Raw genomic sequence first — 22,365 nt, 5'->3', positions numbered from 1 at the left:
TTGCCTGTCACTGAAATAATTAACTTCTTTTCCAAAATGCTCCCTTTCTACTATATTTTAAACTGGAATTAAACCCTATGAGCACATCTTGGTGCATATTAGCATCTTTATAGAACAGCTTTCATGTTGGAGTGCAGGAATGGGTTTCAATGTGTCTATATAAGTTTGTTGGAAGTTGAAAGCTAATTTAAGATTTAGCTTGTGAAAATAATGGAGAAATATGTCACTGTTCTTTACAAGTAACATGGGTCTGGAGCAGTAGGAAAGAAAATTCATCCTTAACCTTTTTTTCTTCTTGCTACTTGTGGCTGATATGCAAAGCTGATAACATTCTGTAAGTCAAATTAAAATATATAGAAGATAAGAGAGAATTTTTACAAGAGTATGTAGTGATACGACAAGGGAGAATGGCTTAATCTGAAATAGGGCAGGTTTAGATTAGATATTAGGAAGAAATTCTTACTATGAGGGTGGTGGGACACAGGAAGCTGCAGATACCCCATCCTGGACATGTTCAAGGCTAGGCTGGATGGGGCTTTGAGCAGCTTGGTCTAGTGGAAGGTGTCCCTGCTTATGGCAGGGTGGTTGGAACTAGAGGATCTTCAAGGTCCCTTCCTTGAAGATCAAACAATTCTGTGATTCTGTGAAGATAAATGAAACATTAGGAAGTTAGGGATATGACATGTCTGACATGTAGACATTTATAACAAATTATACTAATCTAAGATTAGTGGAAAAAAGAAGAATTATTTTCTGAAAAGACTGAATCAAGCCTTTCCAGAAGGAAAGCAGATTGTTTTGCTCAGTACTGGCACTACGTGCTGTGCATGAGTTGTGCTATATTTATTCTGTGTAGAAGTTGGAAATGCTTGCATCGCTATAGAAGAACATGGACCTTTGTCTCTTTTTTACAGTAGAAGAATTTTCCTCCTTTTCTTTGAGCCTGTTTCTGACAATTCCCCCTGGGCTTGAGTCTACAAACTGATGTGAGAGTTTATATATAAATACTTCCACTTGTTACCTTGGAAAGCCAGAGAGAGATTAGAGCTTGGCATGTACTGCATTACATGCTGTGGTCCCTAGTGAAATGTACATCTAGGCTAGGCATTTGGAATTTACATTTAGAAATGGAAATGAATACAGTTTTTTTTATTTTAATCAGATTTTAAAGTTATGAGATGTTATATAAACCATTTGAATATCACATAATTTAATGTGGTATGCAGATATTTTATATTGTATTTCAGCTAGCATATTCAGTATATGGCAATATTTGGCATGAATCTGCTTGTGTTAATTATGCTTAACATACTGATATGGGTCCAGCCTTGCTCACTGGGTGGTCTGCATTGCTTTTCATAGTTGACAGTGAAGGCCATAAGCTATTTCCCCTCCTGGCAATGTTCAGCATGGCCCAGCTAAGCACATGGCGTAGGACTGACATTTTTCCAGCAGGGTCAGGCCTGCTGACTTAGCTTTTTTGATCAGACAGGCTACAGAAACAGTTACCAAGACAGCAACACACCTCAGTCTTGCCAGGTACCCTGTAAGCTTTTCCCTTTTAAGTGATTGTGGACATGAATTCACCTCCTCACCTGCCCTTGGAAAGGTGAGAGCAGAAGCAGGCTTCCAGTCCCCAAACAATTAATTCCAATTGATCATCCTATTGTCCATCTGCACTATGTTCATTCCCAAGCTGATTCTACTAAACACAGCCCCAGCAAGCAGAGTACACCTAGGCTGTTTACAGTGTCTCAGTCATAGGTTTGGCATCAGATTGTATATGAATAGATATAGCTGGAGCTTAATGTTACTCAGACATGTGTAATGTTCACCCAGTTCACAATTCATTTTGTTTCCAAATGAGGCAATTTCTTACAGTGCTAAAGCCATTCTGAAGTATATTCTGATAGGCAAATGGCATAGTTTCTTTTAAATGGTGTATTCACCTGAACAGGTGGATGCCAAATATAATTTCAAATGTGCTTGTGTGGTTGCATATATTTCATGTGTTTACCTGTCAAAACTCCCACAAACACAGCTGTCATTCATTGCATGATGATAAAATCTGTGTCACCACTCAAATAATATTTTTCTTGACCTAGAAAAGTTTCTGCATGGAGGAAGTTAAATGAATATAGTATTTTGCATGAGTAACTATGTAGTGGCACATTTTTTCTGCAAAAATTATTGAAAGAATAAGCTAGATGTAAAGAGATATGTTAAATACCTGTTTATTAAAACTTCCAAAGCTGACAGTGTAATAGTTTTGTATCAGAGATAATGTTACAGCTTGTCTACCCTTAGTGTATTATCTTAGAAAATTTTAGAGAAAATAAATGTGCATAGGAGTTTTGCCATGGCACAGATGAGAATAGAATCAGGCTATCTACTGAGGAATCCTGGCTGCTATCTGAAATGTTGATTAAATATATCATTGATAGGATGGATTTTTTTTTTTTTTAAATCTCATAGTTTCTGAGTGGTTTGAAAAAGTTTTCTAAATAATGGAATAAGAAAGCTTATGTACTGTCTTTTAAAAATACTTTAGGACATCTGTACAGTTGTATCACATTTTACTTTTCAAGTTTGCTTGACAGGGTCAGTGCTGCTTGCCCATTTAATAAAGCTGGACAGCATCCTAGTCAGCACCTGATTGGTCTCCGGAAGGCCGTGTATCGATCCGTCAGAGCCAACTTTCGGGCTTCAAGACTGGCCACTCTGTACATGCTGAAAAAATATCCTTTCTGTACAAACCCATGAGTGAAGATACTCCATATTGCCTACCTGTGGTTGTGTCAATGTTTAGAGTCAGTATTTCTAGAAACATACAATTTCTAATTATGTATCTAGACAAAGTAAAGAAAAGGTAGCATAGTAAATTTGGGCTTATGCTTGTTTTGGAATGTGTTTAAAATTTTTGCCTCTGTGTACTGTGCGGATGCGTTGATTGCGCTGAAAACATTGTCCCAGTTACAGACACCCACGCCTTTGGTGTAAGTGCCGATGATGTATTTCAGAGTCCTTCAGGTTTTGTTTTATAATTCCTCTTAGCCATCTTTTTCCCTTGCACCAAAATATCCTCTTCTCTGAACAAATGGCCTTTCTCTCAACATCCCCGTGTTCAAAGGTAAGTTGATTTTCTATTTCAGACAAGCTGAGTGGAACTGATTACATTAATTTAGCCAAAAGGCACATTTAAAAGCAAGGAGTTTTTACTCTGAATCAGACCAGAACTCTTTGTTCAGATTACATTTTGTAAAGTGTCATCTGTATTTTTTCAATGAATTGATACTTTCTTAAATGGCTTTAGCATTTCAAGGTTTTTTCCTATGTTTATTGTACTTATTGTACCATATAGGAAATAACAATGTATTCACTCTAAATTACAGCAAAATTTAAAACAGATATGTTCCTAATTTGAAAAAAAAAAAAACACAAGGAAACAAAAGCCGATGGTAATGTGAGTGTTGAAAATCTGACACAACAAAGGACTTCTTTTGTCTTCCTAGAACTTAATATTGATTAATAAATGTTGTCTGGCAAATAGATGAATATATTGAGTGTTAATGTGTACACACACAGTGGCACACACAAAGCTGCACATGTGTGCATTCGCTTTGAAGCAAATTAGTATTTCTTTGCAAAATATTAATTTCTGTAGGAATAGGCATCCTTATTCTGGCCTCAAGACTTAGCTCTGAGGAACAGGGTGTATTTGCTGTGCAAAGGAAAAAAAATTACTCTGGTTCAGACATGTTGACGAGAGCAACTGATACTTAGCTTGGAAATAGTCAAGAATCACTTCTAAGAACATAGGAAGAGAGATCTGAAAATAGGCAGCTAACATGTCCTTCCCAAACATCCTCCAACATGGAGAAAGTCAGTCCAGCAGTGGTTATCACAGGTAATTGTTGTTGTGGCCAGAAAAGTTACAGGTTCAAGAATTATTGGTGTGTATTAGACTGTCCACGAGTTTTAAAAAAACTAAATTTAAGGAATGGCTTTTAAATTAAGGAATGGGAGAGAAGAAAGTTTTGTTTAGTTTGGATGATTTGACATTTATATCTGTCTTTGAAAATTTATAGCAATTTACCATGTAGATACACAGTAGTAAGGGCCAGCAGAAATAAATGGCCAAAAATTTATTGAGGTTTAGTTTATATAGATAGGTTCTTGACAAATGAAAAGAGAAGCATTATATTTGTGCAGAATATAGTGACAAAACCAGTGGTAGCATTTGAAGGATTCTTTCTCCCCACCAGGATAATTAAGGACAGCTTTAAGGTAGTTCCAAGTTACCTTTGTTTGATTCCCCCCCACACTGTCATGAATGCCTGAAAACATTACATATATTACAAGAGTATTGATGGCAAGGAGGATCTTTCAAATGGATTCCAATGCCTTGTGCAAGTAAATGCTACTCTTATGATGGAGAGGCCAAAGATTCCTTCATGTTGAAAGCATTTACAGCTGCGTTTGGAGACAACTTTAATGCTCTTTTCCATCATCAGATTGTTAGGAGAAAGAGAAACTGGAGAGATTAAATAAAGTGAGGCAATAAATTGAAGGAAAGGAATGCTGATAAATTAAAGGAAAGAAATTTCCATCCAAAATCTGGAAATGAGATCCCTATTCTGACTTTTACAGGTCTTTTTAGTAAGTTTGGCTTTCCACCAAATGAGAAGATATTCTCAACTTTCATTCCTCTCAGTTGTTTGGTCATGAATTAATGAATTTCTATTTGAAATTTGCTTTTTCTGAGCATTGTGACATATATGAATCCAGCAGGACTATTAGTGATTTACACTGGCAATGGCAAAACAAAATGCTTTTAATAGAGAAACAGGTATTTGAAAAACATTCCAAATGTATAAAATTTGGATTAATATTACAATATTGCATTTAAAAAAAACCCAAACCTATTTTCCCTAGTTAGTGTTAATTCTGTTTAATTTTTTTTTTTTGTTTTACTGGATATTGCTTTGTATTTTTTGTTGCAGAGCAGATGTATCTTTGTATTTAGGCAAGCAAAAAAATGCATTATTTTTGCTTGGAAAAATTTTCAATAGAAATATAATATGCAAAACAACTCCTACTCTCAAGAATTTGAATCTGCCCAGCTAATACACTAATGATCGAATCTTAGTTCCATTTTAATTGAGGGTTGATCATTCTTTAGGGTGATTTTTCTCTTTAAAGAATAAGAAGTGATAATTTCGTAAGAGTATGAGCAACTGCATAGGACAACCACAGCTTTTAACCATGGAGTGTGCATTTCATGGAAACATTTCTGTGCATGTATACACAGGAAACTTCCATACTAGAGTTTGCTTTCCTTGGTTGATGGTATTCAGTTGATACTGCAATGTGGGTATAATGCTTGTCATTCAACAACAGTGGTGAGCCTTTAACTCCAGATACCCTTATTGTGTAATGTCCAGTTATTAAAATAAGGTCCTGGCCTGTGACTGGGCCTTCTGAGTGATATACAGGTCTACAAAAGAATGATAATGTGAAGTATGTTCTATTTTCTTTTATCCTGGTGTTTCTTATAATAAACCTGGAAATCTGAAATTGAACTTTATAATGCAGCAAAGATAATTGTTGCCTGAAGACTATGGTAAACATCTCAAACAGAGACGTTTATTATTAGATATAATGCTTAAAGTATTGTAGAAAATATTGTTAAAGTCACTAATGTAGTAAAAGATATACTTTGATTTAAGCTTTCATTTAAAACATTCTTATTTACTTGGAACTTACTAGAAATATCTGTGGATTAATTATTTTTCCAGGGTTACTTTCATCAGCAATCTGCAAAAAGATCAATTTACTCCTCCACTTTGAAAATATGCATTTATATGTGCTTAATAAAATCAGCCAAACAGCCTCTTAGAGGAACTGTTTTCTCAGACAGGTTGCATGTATATAATGTGAAGTCAAAAAGGTTTTCAGTAATAAGCAAAATCTATTTCGATGGGTTGTTTTTTCCCCGAAAAAGTAATTTCAGTGAATAATGTTGTATAGACAATGTACAGACATTGAGCTAAATGCTACTGTAAATTTTCATACTTACATTGTTTTAAATCTAGCCTGAAACTATACAGTAAAATAGAGGAAAGTTCAATCTTAAAAACATTTATAAATTTGTATCTCATTTTGTCAACAAATGGAAACTGCAGAGCTTGTAGCTTTACTTTACACTGCCTTGAGAGATTTTTTTGTTAGTAGTCTTAAGTGGGTTGCTAAACATATGCTTCATTGTATTTGATTATTTCTGAGATAACTATCAAATGCATGCTTTGACTCAGTAAGACTAACCCTACTGGAAGCCAAAGGGAAACTGCTTTGAACTTAAGCCATTTTTCTTATGTTATAACTTCAAGAGATGCAAGGAAGAAAATATTCTTGAGGGGCTAAGCTGGTACCTGTTGGGTTTAGTCTTAAAAACTGGCAAATCTAGGTATTAATCTGAGCTGTAGAAAGAAATGAGTGACTTATTATATAATAAATTAGTAATTTATTATAAATTAATTAGTAAATAAATTAAATATTAAGGGATATATTGATCTGTGCTAATCCATTAACGGTAGCTTTTATAGCCATCAGTATTACTTCTCCTACCAAAATTATCTGCAGAAGATTTGGCTTTTGTGTTAATGTATGTCTCAAATATGTTAGAAGGAGATCTGTCTGATGAACCTGTTACAGAGAATTAAAAGTTTTAGTTCACAGGTTTATTCGTGGTGATACAAATTGCATAAACTTGATGTATTATCGTTACTCACTTCAATAAAACTAAAAGTTCAAAAATATTTGCTTGCGGTTAGTGTGCCCCCTTTTAGCTAGATAGCTGCCTTTGGTGAGTAGAATTAATTAATTTTACCCTAATTAAAAATTTTTTCCCATGTAAAGTAGAAAAAATATAGTTATACTTTAGCCTTATACCAGGCATTCGTGTCAAACTTGGTGGACCAGTAATTTAATGAGATGGAAAGTCATATTACTTATATTTTGTGTGAAGGGACAGTTGGGTACTAGCAGAAACAATTCAGCATTTTCTCATATCATTCTTACTCTAATTTGTTCATATTGGCAAGAGTACATTGCTCAAAATCATAGAACAAAATGTCAGAGAAAATAGAAGAGTATTTCTCTAGTAATCCAGAAGATAAGGGTATAGCAGGATGCAATGGCTGAAAGCTTAAACTAGAAATAAGGTGTTTTGGGTAAAGTATTTACAGGATGTTGCACAGAATAGTTCAACAGCTCTCTGCACTGTGCTCCATTGAACTGTGTAATAACTCAGGTGATGCTTCGCTCAGCATACTGCTGCTTAGTGGTTTTATACTTAATAGTCTTGTGGATTCTACGTCATGGGAATCTGATCTAATTATATACAAGACAGATGGAGGAAATTTTGTAGTTTGTGTCACTGGAAGATGTTAATAGTCTCCTCCTCAGCCGATGCAGGATGGTGTGATACTCCATTTCCATTGAACTATTTTGATAGGTAGGACCTGGGTGTTGGACCATGTAAACTGAAAAAGCTTTAATTTTGCCATAGGTGTAAGATGTTGTTCCCTGCTGGCAAGGCATAAATAGTGTTATAAAAACAGACAGGTATGTGTTTAAACTTTTTAAAAGTTTGGTTTAGGAAGCTAATGAGGGCATGGGATCAGTTCTCTGCTTTCATCTGTCAGATAGAAAAGGGAGTGGGAGGGCTGCAATAGAGGAGGGCAAGGTGGGAGATGCAGGAGGCCACTGGGAATGGAATCCCTGGCTGAGACATTGGAAAGTGGCTCCTTTGGTCAAACCTCTCATTTAGATGTTGCCTGGAATTGCTTTAACATGACTTAGAAATTCACATGTCCAAACTACTTCTTGTGGTGTTCCTGCTGTTGGAAATGTCTTGTTGCAAGAAAATATTAACAAGGAATACAATTAGTCTCTGAGATAAGTGGTCCTGAAGGGTTTTGACTTGACTTTTCAATTTCTGTTGGAGTTACCATCCTCATCCTATGTGCTCCACCTGCTGGGCATGCTGTCAGGTTAATTTAGCATAGGCACCATTTGTGTGAGGCAGCTGCTGGTGGCAACAGTAATATTCTATTCCTAATTAATTTGCGTTGCAGGTTTTTGTCTGAACACTTAATAGGCTTCTTTGTTTCTAGACTTTGTGGAAAAAGTAGGGAGAAATGTGTTTGTTTGTTTGTTTAGATCCTGGACACTTCACTTTACTATTTCCTGGGACACAGAGTATTATTTTTTTATGCAATGTTCTCCTACTCAAGTGGTAAACATTTTCTTGAGCAAATCACCTTTGCATGTTTAATCCTATGAGAATTTAGCACGTGGAAAATTTGGGAGTGAAAGTGGATGGAACGTGTAGCTTCCCAAGAAAACATATTAGTTGGACAGGAAACAAGTTCTTCTAATCAGCCTTATGTGCTAGAGATGAGAGCATTCAGTTTGTAGATCAAATTATAAATGAAAAACCCCATATTTCAAATTAAGACCTTATTTTCATGCATGCTTTACCAATATATATATATTTCTGTGGAACAAATGTGGTTTTGTGCTTATGACTAACTATAAGTTGTAAGTTGCTGTTTTAAAACAAATTTTACTATTTTGTGACTGGTTGACTGTTGAAAAATGGGCAAAAATCTTGAACTGTTCCTCCTCCCCAGCCTGAGGTTAGCCTAAAATTAGTGCTATTTTAAAATAAATGCTTCCTGGTCTATGAGTTATTTTATCTGTCTTCTGGTATCTGTTATATTGTGCTTGCTTCCTGCTTTCTAAGTGTTTTTGAGGGCTAGAAATGTACACTTTCCTCCTGAGAATTTACATGTGCCAAATAATGTTAATAGATACCAGTTCTCCGCTCTTCCTGCTAAGATCATAGTGGCTTTACAGCGATGTAATCAATGAAGTTGATGGTATGACAGTCAGGGAGCTCCTGTTCTTCACAATGCTGTCTGAAATGTCAGACCTTTTACTGTAAGGATCTCTGAGTAGTTCTTCCACAGACAGAACTCTCGGGGAGTTCGCATCGTCCTGGGTTTGGTCTATAACACAGGCTACCTTTGAAACTTCAAATTGCGCAATTGTTCTCCTCTTTCCTCTTTAAAATATAAGATTTCTGGTTTAAGATTGACATGTGCTATCTTTTGGAAACTTAATATTTACTAGTAAGCTGTTTCTCTCGCTTAAAAGAGATGCAGGGGCTTTTCATCAGTTTTATTTCTTTTTATCTGTTTATATTTAAACATAGGAGTTTTTCAGTGTCTCAGCTCTCATCCTTCTGAGAGCCTTTAAAACTTGATCTCCAAATAAGGATTGCAAAACGTTCAATTAAACAGGATTCGGGTGGAATGTATGTGCTCTCATACAAATTACCAGGACTAAGAAACCTTATTAGGTGTTTCTTTCCTTTTCTGTTTAATGCAAAAGTGGCTTTGTTAAGCACCTTAACCCCAGCTAAACCTACCCTCTGAACTCAGAGAGTGACAACGTGACCAGCTACATCTGTGTAGTCCCCTTTAAGGAACTGGGTCTGGGACTGAGTGAAGAGCAGGTCTCAGAAGAGGAGGCACACAACCTAACCGATGGCTTCAGCTTGCCTGCGCTCAAGGTAACCTCTCCTAGAAGGACATGTGCATCCATGCAGGCTCCTGGGGAAAATCTCTTTCTGTTGTCATGAAGTCCTGTGCCTTGTAGGTACTAGCCTGTAGTAACACGGTGAGTTGAGAGGGAGTTGTAATCAGTCTCTTATCATGTGTTTCTACATTTATTGGCATTCAGGTGATTTCGTTTTGCATGTAATGGAAGAGAAGTTGCACAATACAACATTAGGATTTTTTTCTGCAAATCATGGAAATTCAAGTCAGTTTTCTATAATCAGCCTGATCAATCTCCTTAAACATTATTTTTTGCTCTCTGATTTTGCTTGATCCCAGCCGTATAAAATAATTTCCAGATTTGTACTTACTCCTTTTTAATCTAATCTCTTGACATGAATAAAAAGAGAGACATCAGAAGATACAAATTAGTTGTACTTGCCAAAGGGAATAGCAGTGTTCAGTTACACTGAGGAGTAGAAATCATAAGCTTGGACCCCCACTGCTGCGAGCCAGTGTGGCTCTTGATCTTTGAAAAACTTTTAACTGAACAGAATGACAACCATATAATGACCTTTTTATCTATTTTGTTTTGAGATGTTAGGTATTTTTTATTTCCATGAGTCAATTGGAAGGAAGATCTAATTTGAATGCAAGCCTTCTACAATCTATTGGTCCTCTGCAAAGATAGTTCCCTTTTAACATTGTTTTTTAATGGAAAAATCCAATATTATGTGATTTATGTCTTTCTAAGGGGTTGCTTTTGTTGTATTTTTTTCACTTAATTTGTAGACCTTGACTTCTTTTGTTCTGACAGTAAATGTTACCAGTAATAGTGATTACTAAACTTTGAGGCTTTGTCTAATTAGTTGTAAGCGCTACAATAGATAGAAGCCTTGGGATTTTTTTCCTTGCCTTTTCGTTAGCTGAGGTCATACAGCTTGCAGTCATACAAGCCCGCTAATTTACCCACTTCTTTTTAAGCAGAAGCCATCCAGAGGTGCCTAAGCTTGTAGGCTAAGTCTTTGTTTACTTGCAATTTGCGGTAGTTTAACTGAAATCTGTTTTAGTTAAACTAGTTGGGATGCTTTCTGGATACAGTTAAGCTCACAACTAGTAAATCTCAGTTTATGTTAACTCGTAACAGACGGTGGTGTAGGCTGGGTGTGGTGTAGTTGAACCAAGGTAAATTAACATAAATCAGTCTTAGGCAGATTCCTGTGTAGGCAATAAAATAGATATACTCCGATAACCTGGGGACACACTTGTGTTGTGAGCCCTGGATTTATGTGCTGTCCTCCTCAGGTTGTTTGGGTTTTTTGAGAGAACTTGTCTTTATGTTAAAATGCAGGTAGAATACAAGATGTATCCAGATTTAGTTAATATTTTAATTTTCATTCAAGCCCCTGTCTAGGCCATATGACAAATGTAGCATGTGTCTTTTGCCTACCTTGTCCTTGAAGTAAACCAATTTAAAGAGTAAAAATTTTTGGCTAAAGAAAAAAATACCAATTTAAACTGAGGAGAGCCAGTTGGATATTTTGTGAGTTTAAGCAAAAATCAGCAGAAATCATCAGGAGTCATTGGCAGAGCAAGCTACTTACAACCATAAATACATCTGGAATTTCCTTTTCTCTCATCATTGTGCCTTTTTTCAGGTATGTTTTGGATTACGATTATCAATTCCTGAAATCCACTGTTTCTGTGTGCTACTTTTTCACTGCTTGTGCCTTATGTCTGGTGGAAGGGATTGGTCTTCTTTTGTGCATATTATAGCATGAGCTTTTGACTTTTTGTCCAGGGCACCACACATTCAGGGACACTTGAGTGATTGCTGCCCATTTGTCTGCTTTTTATTTTTGCACCTAGTCAAATCAGTCTTGCATGTGTGCCCCAAATTAATTTCATATAATTCATTTGTTCTTTTTCCTCATGAGCATTTTCTGTGATTTGAGAAAGTTTTTTTATTCTTTTGGCATATTTTGTCAGTTTGCATCCAAGTATTTTTGATATACCCTTGGATATATCAAAAGCATGATGAGTAAATATTTTGTCTTCCTCAGTCTGGAATGCTTGAGAATAGATTTCAGACTGCACGTCATGGTCACTTGCAGTTGATCCCTTTTAATAAGGGCCAGTATTGCAAAGAAAAGTGTCATAACTTTTCCTTTTTATTTTAGAGACATAAGGTGTTGCTGTTCTGTCACGGTCTACTGAGCAAACAGCCTTCTCTAAACTAAGGAAACAGTTCTTTACATTTCACTGGAAGTGGAAGTTCTCAAGAAATTGAAATTGTGGGTTGCCTTGCTCCCAGATGGACTGGCCTCTTTAGGACCATATATAACATTGCGAATCGATTAATTTCTTACAAGCCTTTTCCTCCTTAGTGGTATTGGTGAAATTTCTCACTGTGGCTGAAAAAAGAAATAAGTTAGCAGCTCAGCTTTCTTCAGATGTAAAATGTTTTTTTGTTGAAGTACAGTGCAATTAGGCTCCTGTTTCAAGGTTGGGTGTGGGGCAACGCGGTAGTTACCAGATCTTAGAAATGATTGGCATTATAAAGGGAAAAATGTTTTTGCTGCCACTGGAATTTTGGCAGCCCTTCCTGAGCTGTAGGGTATGTGGAGATTATAGCAAATAATGAAACTGCCTGATGAGAATATGAGATTTTAGGACTCTGACAATCTTCTGAACATAATCGCATTTAATATCCTTCATCAAAGAATTAACAGTCACCTAAGGTTCACAAGATCTGAACCTCACGTGGTCTGGGATACCCATCAAAAACAGTCAGCAGGTTTTTGCAGTTTTTCGAAGTTCCTGTTGCTGGCCAGGGAATGTTTTCCCGTGGTGGATCTGTACATTTACTTTGGAGGCCGACTATCTTCCCAGGTGCACAGAGCTAACCCTACCCTCTTTTGCAGGTCCTCTTTCAGCTCTGGGTAGGGCAGAGTTCAGAATTCTTCAGGAGGCTGGTGCTGCTCCTCTCCCCAGCCAATGCATCCCCCAAGCCCTTGGTCTCCCCTGAACGGCTGCCTCATCACATCCTGTCCGATGTGACTCAAGGCCTACCTCACACACACGCTGCCTGCTTGGAGGAGCTTAGGAGAAGCTACGAGTTTTATCGGTACTTTGAAACTCAGCACCAGTCGGGTTTGGAATGGCCACCCAGAACAAAGCAGAAGTCAAGGGAGCTGAACAGCCTTCAGACAGCAGTACGCAGCTTGCAGCTTCACCTCAAGGCGCTGCTCAATGAGTAAGTTTACGCATGAATTAAGGGAATATGCAGGTAGGCAGAATGTTTTGAAGTTCGTTGGGTTGTAAGTTTCTATCCCAGATTTAGAGAAAAAAAAGGCAGATACATGCAAGTCTGCAATTATAGGTATATCTGTACACAGTATGGGCTATCTGATATTTTTTCCTGGTGATTCTTTAAGTATCTGGTGAAAATTTGAGGATAAGCAGTACACCAAGATCTTACCTTACTTCTGTCACTCCCTTGAAAAAATTTGGAAACTTATCTCCTATTGATTTTGCAACATACTAAATGCTTTATAAGAATGCTATAGTAACTACCTAATAAATATTTTTAAAGATTTGTCACTGCCTTGGTGAAACAGTTGAGACTGTCCTACTCCTTTAATCTTACATATAAGAATTACTGTAATGAATGCAGGTGAGTAATGTATCTTGATGTAGAGAAAATTATTTTATTTTTAAAATTGTGGGGCATCTTTGAGGAATTAACTGAGTTAGAAACTTAAAATGTGAGGAGAATAACAGTATATTAAATTAAATACTTAGAGGAATGGTGAAGTCAAATATTTATTATTACTTATTGCTGTTCATCTCTTTATTACTTAGGGTAATAATTCTTGAGGATGAACTTGAAAAACTTGTTAGCACTAAGGAGACACCTGAGTTGACAACAGAAGCCCATCAGGTTCTTGAACAAAAACTAAAGTTTATTCAGCCTCATATCCAGGCAAGCAACAGCTGCTGGGAAGAAGCCATTTCTCAGGTGGAAAAAATGAGTGGAAGAAACACAAGTAAAAAAGGTAAATGTGGGAGATTAATTTAGCAACTAATGGGATACTCTTCAGAGATGGAATGGTAAAATGGATCAGACAGTGTTCAGCCTGTGTGTCAGAATTTTAGCTGAAGAAGGTCTTACACTTAGAAAGACCATATTTATGTCAGACTTTTTCACTGTGATGGTCTTGAAGCTTTTGTTTCAGTAAAAAATGCGAACATGTTAACTCTGTTAGGCCTTTGGATTCAGATGGTTACATTTTCAGGTGTAGACCAATTGTGGCTTTTTGCCTTTGATTGGTGAATCAGCTGTGAAGGGGTAGGACTTCAATGAATCATCCCTGAGATCTGTGGGCCTAGAGTCATGCAAGCTGACCTTGTTCATGCTCACACCAGAACTGGGAGCACTAGGAGGCCTCATGCAGGCTCTGTGCAGGTCCAGACATGGTATAACCAAATTCATGTGTACTTTACCTGACAGTCTAGTCTTACAGCTTTCCCCTCAGTGTTGCCTAAAACAGCCTATGAGGATATTAGATGTAGCCTGATACATTTGCGTGCGCTAGCCTGTTTTGTTTTGTTTTGTTGATGCCCTCCACAACCTGCAGTTCCACTGATTGCTTTTTTCCCTTTCCTTAAAAGTTCTTTCTAGACTGCACACCATAGTATTTTTAGTTATTTTAGTTTTCTTTTTACTTTATGTAAAAACGGTAGGCATTTTTATTATAACTTGCTTCCTTTTGAAGTTCAGTACAAAAATAATCTAGTGTGTGATCTAGAAGGAAGGGATTGCATGGAAAATAAAAAAATAAAATAAATCTTCACTTTTGCCCACTGGCTTTCCTGTAAATGTGTTGGGGTTGAATCTCTTATTTTGCAACAAGTTTACTAAACCACTCCACAGGAGCTACTTTAAATTATGTTGGTCATTGAAAACCATTTTCATCTGACTACGTTTGGCTTTCCTGATACATTTCTTAAGCAGTCCAGCTTCTGTGAGTTGACCTTTTCAAGCTGTGCATGAAGTGAAATCTAGTTCTTCTGCTGTCTTTCTACAAACCCTAATGGCTGGTCTGTCAGTCATGATTATGTAAATTATTTAATTAAATGATCTCATTTTTTCCCAATGCTTTCTGAAAGCTCTTTGGAAGAAGATACTTTCCCATTGAAATGATATAGAAGCTAAAACATCTTTTATGTTTGTGCATTATTATCCAAAACCAAATTAATCTTTTGACAAGAGCTATTGCAAAAATCCCATGGGAGTAGAACATTGTGTCTGAGTGGATGCCCAGCACTTTTACTGCAATAGATGTTTGGTTCAGCTAACTAGCTCAACCAGTTGAGCATCTGTATAAAGAGATGAGTCTCCTTCAGCAAGTACTACATGCTTCTTGCCCTAAATCATTGTGTGTCAAAGCTGGTTTCTTACAGGTATGTTAAATAGTTCATTGTGTCAAACTGTCAAAGCAAAGCCTTGTAAGGGTAATGAATTGAACATTCATACACTCCTGTCCACCTTCTGTTGGTGGTGACAGGAATGGATATTAGAGCAAGTGGTTCCTTCAGTGAATGCAGTTGAGCTTCTTTTGTTACAGGACTCGGTGTAACTTGTGTTGTTAGTCACTGATCCTGTCAGGTACAGAACAGAGCCTGACAGCAAGTGGGGCTTCAGCACCTTGAGGGGAATTTACCTCTACTTAAATTCGTGGGCAATGACAGATTTATCTCTCATTGATCTACATATAGATATTTGCTCACTTCCTAGAGTTAATGCTAGACTTTCAGCTTCTTATCTTTATTCTTTCACCTTTTTTCATCACCGATAAAACTAGTTTACTACTTAAAGCCTCAACAATTTAAGCATATATATTAATCTGCTGCTAATTTTACAGAATAGAATACCCTTTATGACTAGTTACATCATTGTTTTAATGATCTTTGAATCAATATCTCTCAAACTGTTTAAACTCCACCCTTTTTCCTTTTAAACTGTCTCTATCTCTGCAAACATAAACAACTTTTTTAGACATTTATAACAGCAAGACCATAGTACTCTTCTGTAGTTTCCTGGATCTTGCTGTCATTTGATCCACTGGAGAGGAACTAAAGCAGCAGCAGTTTTAGTTAAACACTGTGAATTCATGATCTTGAAGCGTATCTTTAGCAATAGCATCATCCCATACAGGTGGCAAACAGCAGTCTGTACATGTATTAGAGCAACTGGTTTACTCCTCTGATTTGGGAAGGCAAGCTTTTAATTGGTAACTTCCATGTACTCTTCCAAATTTGTCTTCATACCTTCAGGACCATATTTCTATTGTTGTTATAATTATTATTATTATTTAAATGTTCTTATTACGAGGCAGAGTTCCACAATAGACAAGGGGACTTGATAATTGATAATTATAAAACAAATATCTCATCAACTTTCTACTTGAAATTTCACTATATGCTTCACCTTTCTTTTAAACTTTGCATGTAAATATTTCTGGAATGTCAGATCTTTAGCTCAGCCCAGGCCACCAGAGAATTACATACTTTCCTTGTTTGCAAAAGCAGATAACCGAGCACCACCAAACTTGGCATTATTGTTGACTGCCTACTTTCAGAACACTATCCATAAATGTTCAGTGTATAGATTAGAAATTGAAAATAGGGATAGATGGGCCCATTTTCCTTCTCAAGGATAAATTAGTGTTTGTGAGTAAATGTTGTTTACCTGTTCCTAAAAACCTCTCTTTAGAGACATTTTACAGTATTGCCAGGCATCTCTTCCAGCACTTAATTCCATTACCAGTAGAATGTTTTTAGTGAATAGAAGTATCTCATGCTGCAATTTAAAAGCAGTACTTCTGATCTGCCCACAATGGAAATCCATTTCCTCTTTATAGCTCTTACATTCTTGAAGATGGTTAGTGTGTTTTCTTTGTATCTTCTCTGTGACTCTCTATGCTTAAACTCTTCCCTGACAACCAAATTTAGTCCTCTGATCATTTCCACTGTTTTCCTCTATACTCCCTCTAGTTTGCCCACTGTATCATTTAATGAAGGAGCCCCAGACTGGGCACTATGTTCCATCGACAGCCTGATCAGTGGCAGGGTAGAAATGTTATTTCATGTGTCTAACATCTGTGCTGTTGCTTATATGTACTAGTATGTAGTTTGGCTTTTTGCTTGCAGCAGGCTTTAGGTGACTGAGGCTTCTCACTGCTTTCTCAGTGCTGTTCCCCAGTCAGTTGTCATTTATTTGTGCACTTTGCTGTTCCAAAGCACGAATATTTGCAGTCACTGTCACAAAACTCCTGTATCTGAAATCCAGTTCTGCCTGGGCTGTATCTTTGATTTTCCTTATAGATTATCTCTATATCAGCAGATTTAATGAGCTGCAACAGTTTTCTTTCACCCATTGGAAATATTAAAGAGTACTGGACTTGACACAACTCCTCACTCAATGTATTCCAATCTGAAAATGGTAACTATACTGTGATGATCCAAGAGACTGTTCTATGCACCTAATAGCAACTTTTCCTGGCCTGTGTATTTTGCTTATGAGAATGTCATGACTCCATGTCAAAAGCCCTACTGAAAACAAAATGCAGAACGTCTTTGGCGTCTTTCTATTCATTAGACCTGTCACTGCACTGGAAAATTAACATCTTGATTATCAACAAACCTACACTGGCTGTCCCATTGTCTCCTTGCTTACCTCCCAGATAGCTTCCTGTAAATTTTTCTTAATTATTTCTTCCAGTATTTTCCAGTTATTTGAAGCTCTTTTACCTATAATTTTACTGGTTTACTTCTCTTTTTTAAACTTGGGAACCAAGTCTTTTCTCTGGTTCTACCAATTTTTCTTGCCACCTGCAGGTTTTCAAAGTCTATAAAAATGTCAAGATTTTTTAGTTGAAGTATTTCAACATGAGTTCCACTGGATGCAGCTTATATCAAACCCACTAAGTTATGTAAGTGGTCTCTAACACAGCGTTTCAGTGTAATCTAACCAGCCTTCAGGTTTTTTTCATGTGTGCCAATCCTGCCTATGAAAATGCCTGGACCCTGCCTGACTAAGTCAAAAACCTCATTCAACACTCAAATATGATTTTTTTTTTTAAATCCCTTTTCTTTTTTCCCCTAAAGGCAAAATTGAAGTTTCCTGTGACAACCTACAGCGTACTACAGTACCTTTAACACAACCTGCCATATACATAGAAAACAAAGATCCAATCCCTGAAGAGCAGGTAAAAAAAAAAAAAAAGGATCATTTAAAATAATATTTGGGGATTGTTTGCTGTATCCATTTCTTTTTCAGTTGCTTGTGCAGTGACCTCCTTGTCTTGCTGAGAAAGATCAAGTAGGTAGCCAGTGCCATTTCAAAATTGGACTTGTAGAAAAAAATTATCTATATTCCTTTTGATGTTCCATGGAGAGGTCCAAGTTTCCTATCCTGGAAAAAAGAACACTAGTATTCACTTCTCATATGTGTCATTAGAAATGAGTGACAAAAGGAGAGCAGCAACACAGGTCAGAGTAATAAAGAAAAAAGTGAGAACTGCTAAAAGGCAATATATATGAAATAGAGTCCTACTTACATATTCATGGATAAATTGACGCAGCTGCAAAAGTGACAAGCTCCAGCACAAACCATCCTGCCTTCAGTTTACGTAGTCTCCACATTTTTGGATACCTAAAGCAAACTGTGACACTGAACAATTTTGTGTTGTTTGAGGAGCTCATGGGTGATGGTTAGGCTGTCTTCAAGAGGGACAGGCCTCCTCCATCCCATAACTGAGTAGCAGATGCATTCTGAAAGCACACTGAACAGCCATGCTCTGCTCTGTCCCTCCCTTGCCTTCTCCCCTACATGCATCATGCATTCTCTGTATATTTTTTTCCATATCAAAGAGCTGGGACCAATTACTTTAACTATTTTTATTTGCCATCTGTTATAATATAAATGGTACTCTAGTTTTTTTATGCTTGTAAGCCAATATATTTAAAATTGGAGGAGGAGTTTGCTGTTCTCTATATCCTCTTAATAAGCATTTACATAAGTTAAATTAGCAAGATACCTGACTACCAAGAATTGGTTATGGTGTAAATTTAAAGAAAAAAAGAAACCCACATCGGCATTGCTTATTGCTTATTTCCACCTGTAATTATGGGGAAACGGACTCCCATTTTCAAGGTATGTCACTTGATCTTTCAAGGTGTATCACTTGATCGTACTTGTGTATGAAGGTAAATCTCATTAACTTTCAATGAGTGGACTTGCTCCAAAATCATACAGATAGAACCAAGAGCAGTGTCAGATCCACTGGCTCTGCTCAAACAGGGCTCCTTCCTATTGCTGTTGTTGGCTTGTGTTGAGATCGCTTGATCATGAATCAGATTGTAGGATTGAGTCCACACTGACAGTGAAGATCAAGGCTTTCTTTCTTTCTTTCTTTCTTTGTTTTTTAAGGAATTGGAAGCATATGTTGATTATTCAGATACAGATAATGAATACAAAAGAGAAGATTTTTACTGCTTTTCCCAGGAAGAGAGAGAGAGACAAGAACGAGAGAGACAGGAGTCTAAAAGGGTGTTACAAGAATTGAAATCTGTACTTGGATTTAAAGCTTCAGAAATAGAAAGACAGAAATGGAAACAGCTGCTATTCAGTGAACATGGTAAGTATTGCTTTTTAAAATTAATTCCTTTCTATTTCTTTCTCAGAAAGTGTAGGTGTCTGTTTGCCATTTACTTCTGACTGTGTTAGGATTCAGACAGTGCTTAGCTATAGTAGTGTCTTTGATAGAGCTGTGTGGCCTTAGTTTACTATTCCATCTCTTTATATTACTTTTAGCAGTCATTTTACTATATATTGAAAAGAAGTCAGAGAAATGGGAATTTGGCTTTAAGTAAAACACTGAGCTAAAATATTGAACACATAAAAATACTAACACAGCATAAAGAGAACTGTCAGGCTATAAACCATGGGGACTGACTTTCTTTCATGGCTTTCCAGTAAATATTAATTTTAATCAGGGTGCATAAATAAATTACTTTTCAGAATTTAAAGAAACCATCAGAAATTATTCCAGACTTCCAGAAGTATATAGGTTAAAGTGAAGAGCTAGACTTTGAAATATTAAAGGCTCATAAAAGAGTAAAACTGGCTTTTGTTTCCATGAGAGAGTGGATATACAGAATATGTTTACCAAAAAAACCCCCACAAACCATCTAAGAAGAATTCTTCCAAACTAGCCTTTACAGACTCTGAGGACTGCTGGGTAAGCTCCAGCCACTTGTACTTGAAGGCAGCAATATGAAAATTTCTCTTGCCTTTAGAAGACAGTGTGTCTGTTACAGCAATGAGACTGGATACAACTTGATTCCTTTCACTGCTTGAGGTGCTTGTGTCTTTAAAATTGGCAGTAGTTTGTGTTTTCCTTTTTCTCATTTTCATTTCTTCTTCTTACAGAAAGGTTAGGAAAAGCCCTCTAAAAAGTTTTATGTTCTGTGTTATGAAAAACAACCCTCAAGTCTGGCAACCTATCCAAGGATTCTGCCTTTGCCATTGTCTACCAGAAAAAAAAGACCATGGATTGCATCTTTCAGTAATTTAGTGGGAACAGACACTAACAGACCATACCTCTTTATGAGACTGTCTCTTTTGACATCAAACCATCAAAAAATATCTGTTTTCACAACTTTCTTCTTTATGTCCATTAAGCTACCACTATGGTAAAAGAGATCACATGGCTATTGGTACTAATTTCTCTTCTAGTTGAGTTAAAAAACCCTTAAGACATCAGATTGCACCAGTCTGCTCAAGAGTAGAATTTCTGTATTACTGCTCTGGTGTTAGATAAGACACTACACAACTTTTAACATAAATCTTTTTAAGTTTTCCTTTCCTCACTGTTGAAGAAAGAAGGAAGGAGTCCTACCTCCAGTTCAAGTCTTGACAGACCTAGTGACTCCTGCAGAAAGTCTTCTTGTCAGGAGATGCACAGGAGTTGCACAGGATATTTCCTTACCGAAGTTAGCAGCTGATACCTGTCCATATGAGCATATCCTCTGGCCATCTGTGGCCATGGCTGGACAGAGCCAGCTGACTCCTGTAGTCTGCAGCAACTGTTCACCAGAAGAAAGCCTTCGTGGCTCGTGTTGGTTCCTTTTCCTTTCAGTGTATAGATACTACATTGTTTTAGATCTAGAGATTAAATGGTGGGGAGGGAAGAAAGTGTGATTTTCTCCAGCTGCATTGATTTCTTCCATCCCGTACAAAACTGGAAAAGACAAGAGCAGTTCATGAAAGTAATTATTATTGTCTCCTTTTGGCACAGACTCTGTGTGTCTAATCTGACAGACTGATATGGACACCAGACATAACATCATCTACTGGTTTTTAAGGAACTTCTTCATTATTTCTTCAAAAGAAACAAAAGTCAGTTAAATATGGCATAATGGACCCTGCCATATTACTGCTGCAGACCTTAATTTGTCTGTACATGAGTCATTCCTTAGAGACATTTTTATGATCTGTGCTTTTCACATTTCTGGCTTGCTTTATCTTGAAGATTTAAACCCAGACAGGTTCATATTCTTGTCTCCATTGGCCCAAGCCAATGGATGGCCATGATACCACTTTTCCATAGACCTCTTGAATCTCACTTTTACAGGACAATCATATTCCAGAAATCCTGTGTTTTCCTAACTCATGATTTTTGTGAAAAAGATCCTGAAATATTCAAAGGCTTTAGTCTGTTAGTCAAGGCACCCAGATAGCCATTCTGATTTATTTGTCCTAACCGAGACATCGGGGTTTTTGGTTTGTTGAAAGAGGGGCTGGTGAGGGTTTCCACAAAGAAGAGGTCAGCTCCAAAGAAGTTGATATGTCTAAATAAAACAGCATGAAGTCAACTGGAGATGATAGGTTGGATTCCAAAAAAAAACCCACCATCATCTTAGCAAAGCACTAGACTTAAGCAAGTTTTCCAAGGCCCAGCACCATGGTAATACTGCTTACAGTCTGGGCAGTAGGTAATTTATGGGAGTGTAGCTTAGCTAAGCTTATATTTTTGGTCCTTTGGCATCCTGTTGAGCCAGTAAAATGAAAGTGCTTTTGAAAAGGTGTACTAAGTTGTTAGTGGCTTTGTTTTCATTTGTCAAACATCGTAAAACAACTTTCTCTAAAGCAAAATCCTTTCTAGCCTTTCCCTAACCTCTCCCCTTCCCCTCCCCCCCCCCGAAAAGTTCATTCTGAAAGTGATTGTGTTGTATCCAGCTGTTGCCCCTTCTCATACCTTGTCCATACAATAGATCTTATACAGCTATTTCTCAGCTTTGGAAAGCCATACTTTCAGAACTGATGAGTTGCACCTTGCTTATTAACTAATCAACTCTGCAAATTGACCAGCTACCAATCTCTATTGGTATCTATTTATTTTTTGAGAAATTTTGCCTTTCAAAGGATTGTTTGGAGGAAGTAGGCAACAAGTTTGCTCCCAAATGATAAGATTACTGTGCATATTCCTGCCTCTTCGACCAAATGGGCAGAAGTAAGTAGCAGTATGTTTTTTACGAGATGGGGAAAGAACTACTCCGTTAATAACTGAGTCTGGTGCAGTGCTCCTTCAGTATAAAAGGCTTTCAAAAAAACAGTACAGTATAAATTCAAAGCCTCAGTTTTTCAGTGTGCTAATGAAAAGAATTATCA

The 22,365-nt window shown here is 37.0% G+C and overlaps 1 protein-coding gene across 5 annotated transcripts in view; it reads left to right on the top strand.

Moving 5' to 3' along the window:
* VEZT (vezatin, adherens junctions transmembrane protein) overlaps positions 1-22,365 on the top strand; it is a 65,274-nt gene that overhangs the window by 30,506 nt on the left and 12,403 nt on the right. For 3 of the 5 annotated variants that reach the window (XM_064655427.1, XM_064655425.1, XM_064655428.1), the window contains exons 6-11: positions 2,589-2,738; positions 9,493-9,640; positions 12,551-12,882; positions 13,491-13,684; positions 17,799-17,899; positions 19,123-19,330. In XM_064655427.1, the coding sequence (XP_064511497.1) occupies positions 2,589-2,738; positions 9,493-9,640; positions 12,551-12,882; positions 13,491-13,684; positions 17,799-17,899; positions 19,123-19,330 (1,133 nt within the window). The remainder of the gene's footprint in view (positions 1-2,588; positions 2,739-9,492; positions 9,641-12,550; positions 12,883-13,490; positions 13,685-17,798; positions 17,900-19,122; positions 19,331-22,365) is intronic. The other 2 variants (XM_064655426.1, XM_064655429.1) reach the window with 1 other exon arrangement.

This window comes from Pseudopipra pipra, chromosome 5 (genome assembly GCF_036250125.1).
Source record: "Pseudopipra pipra isolate bDixPip1 chromosome 5, bDixPip1.hap1, whole genome shotgun sequence".
In the NCBI taxonomy this organism is placed as follows: Eukaryota; Metazoa; Chordata; class Aves; order Passeriformes; family Pipridae; genus Pseudopipra; species Pseudopipra pipra.
Note: the sequence above shows the minus strand (reverse complement) of the source record. Positions and strands in the feature narration are given on the sequence as shown.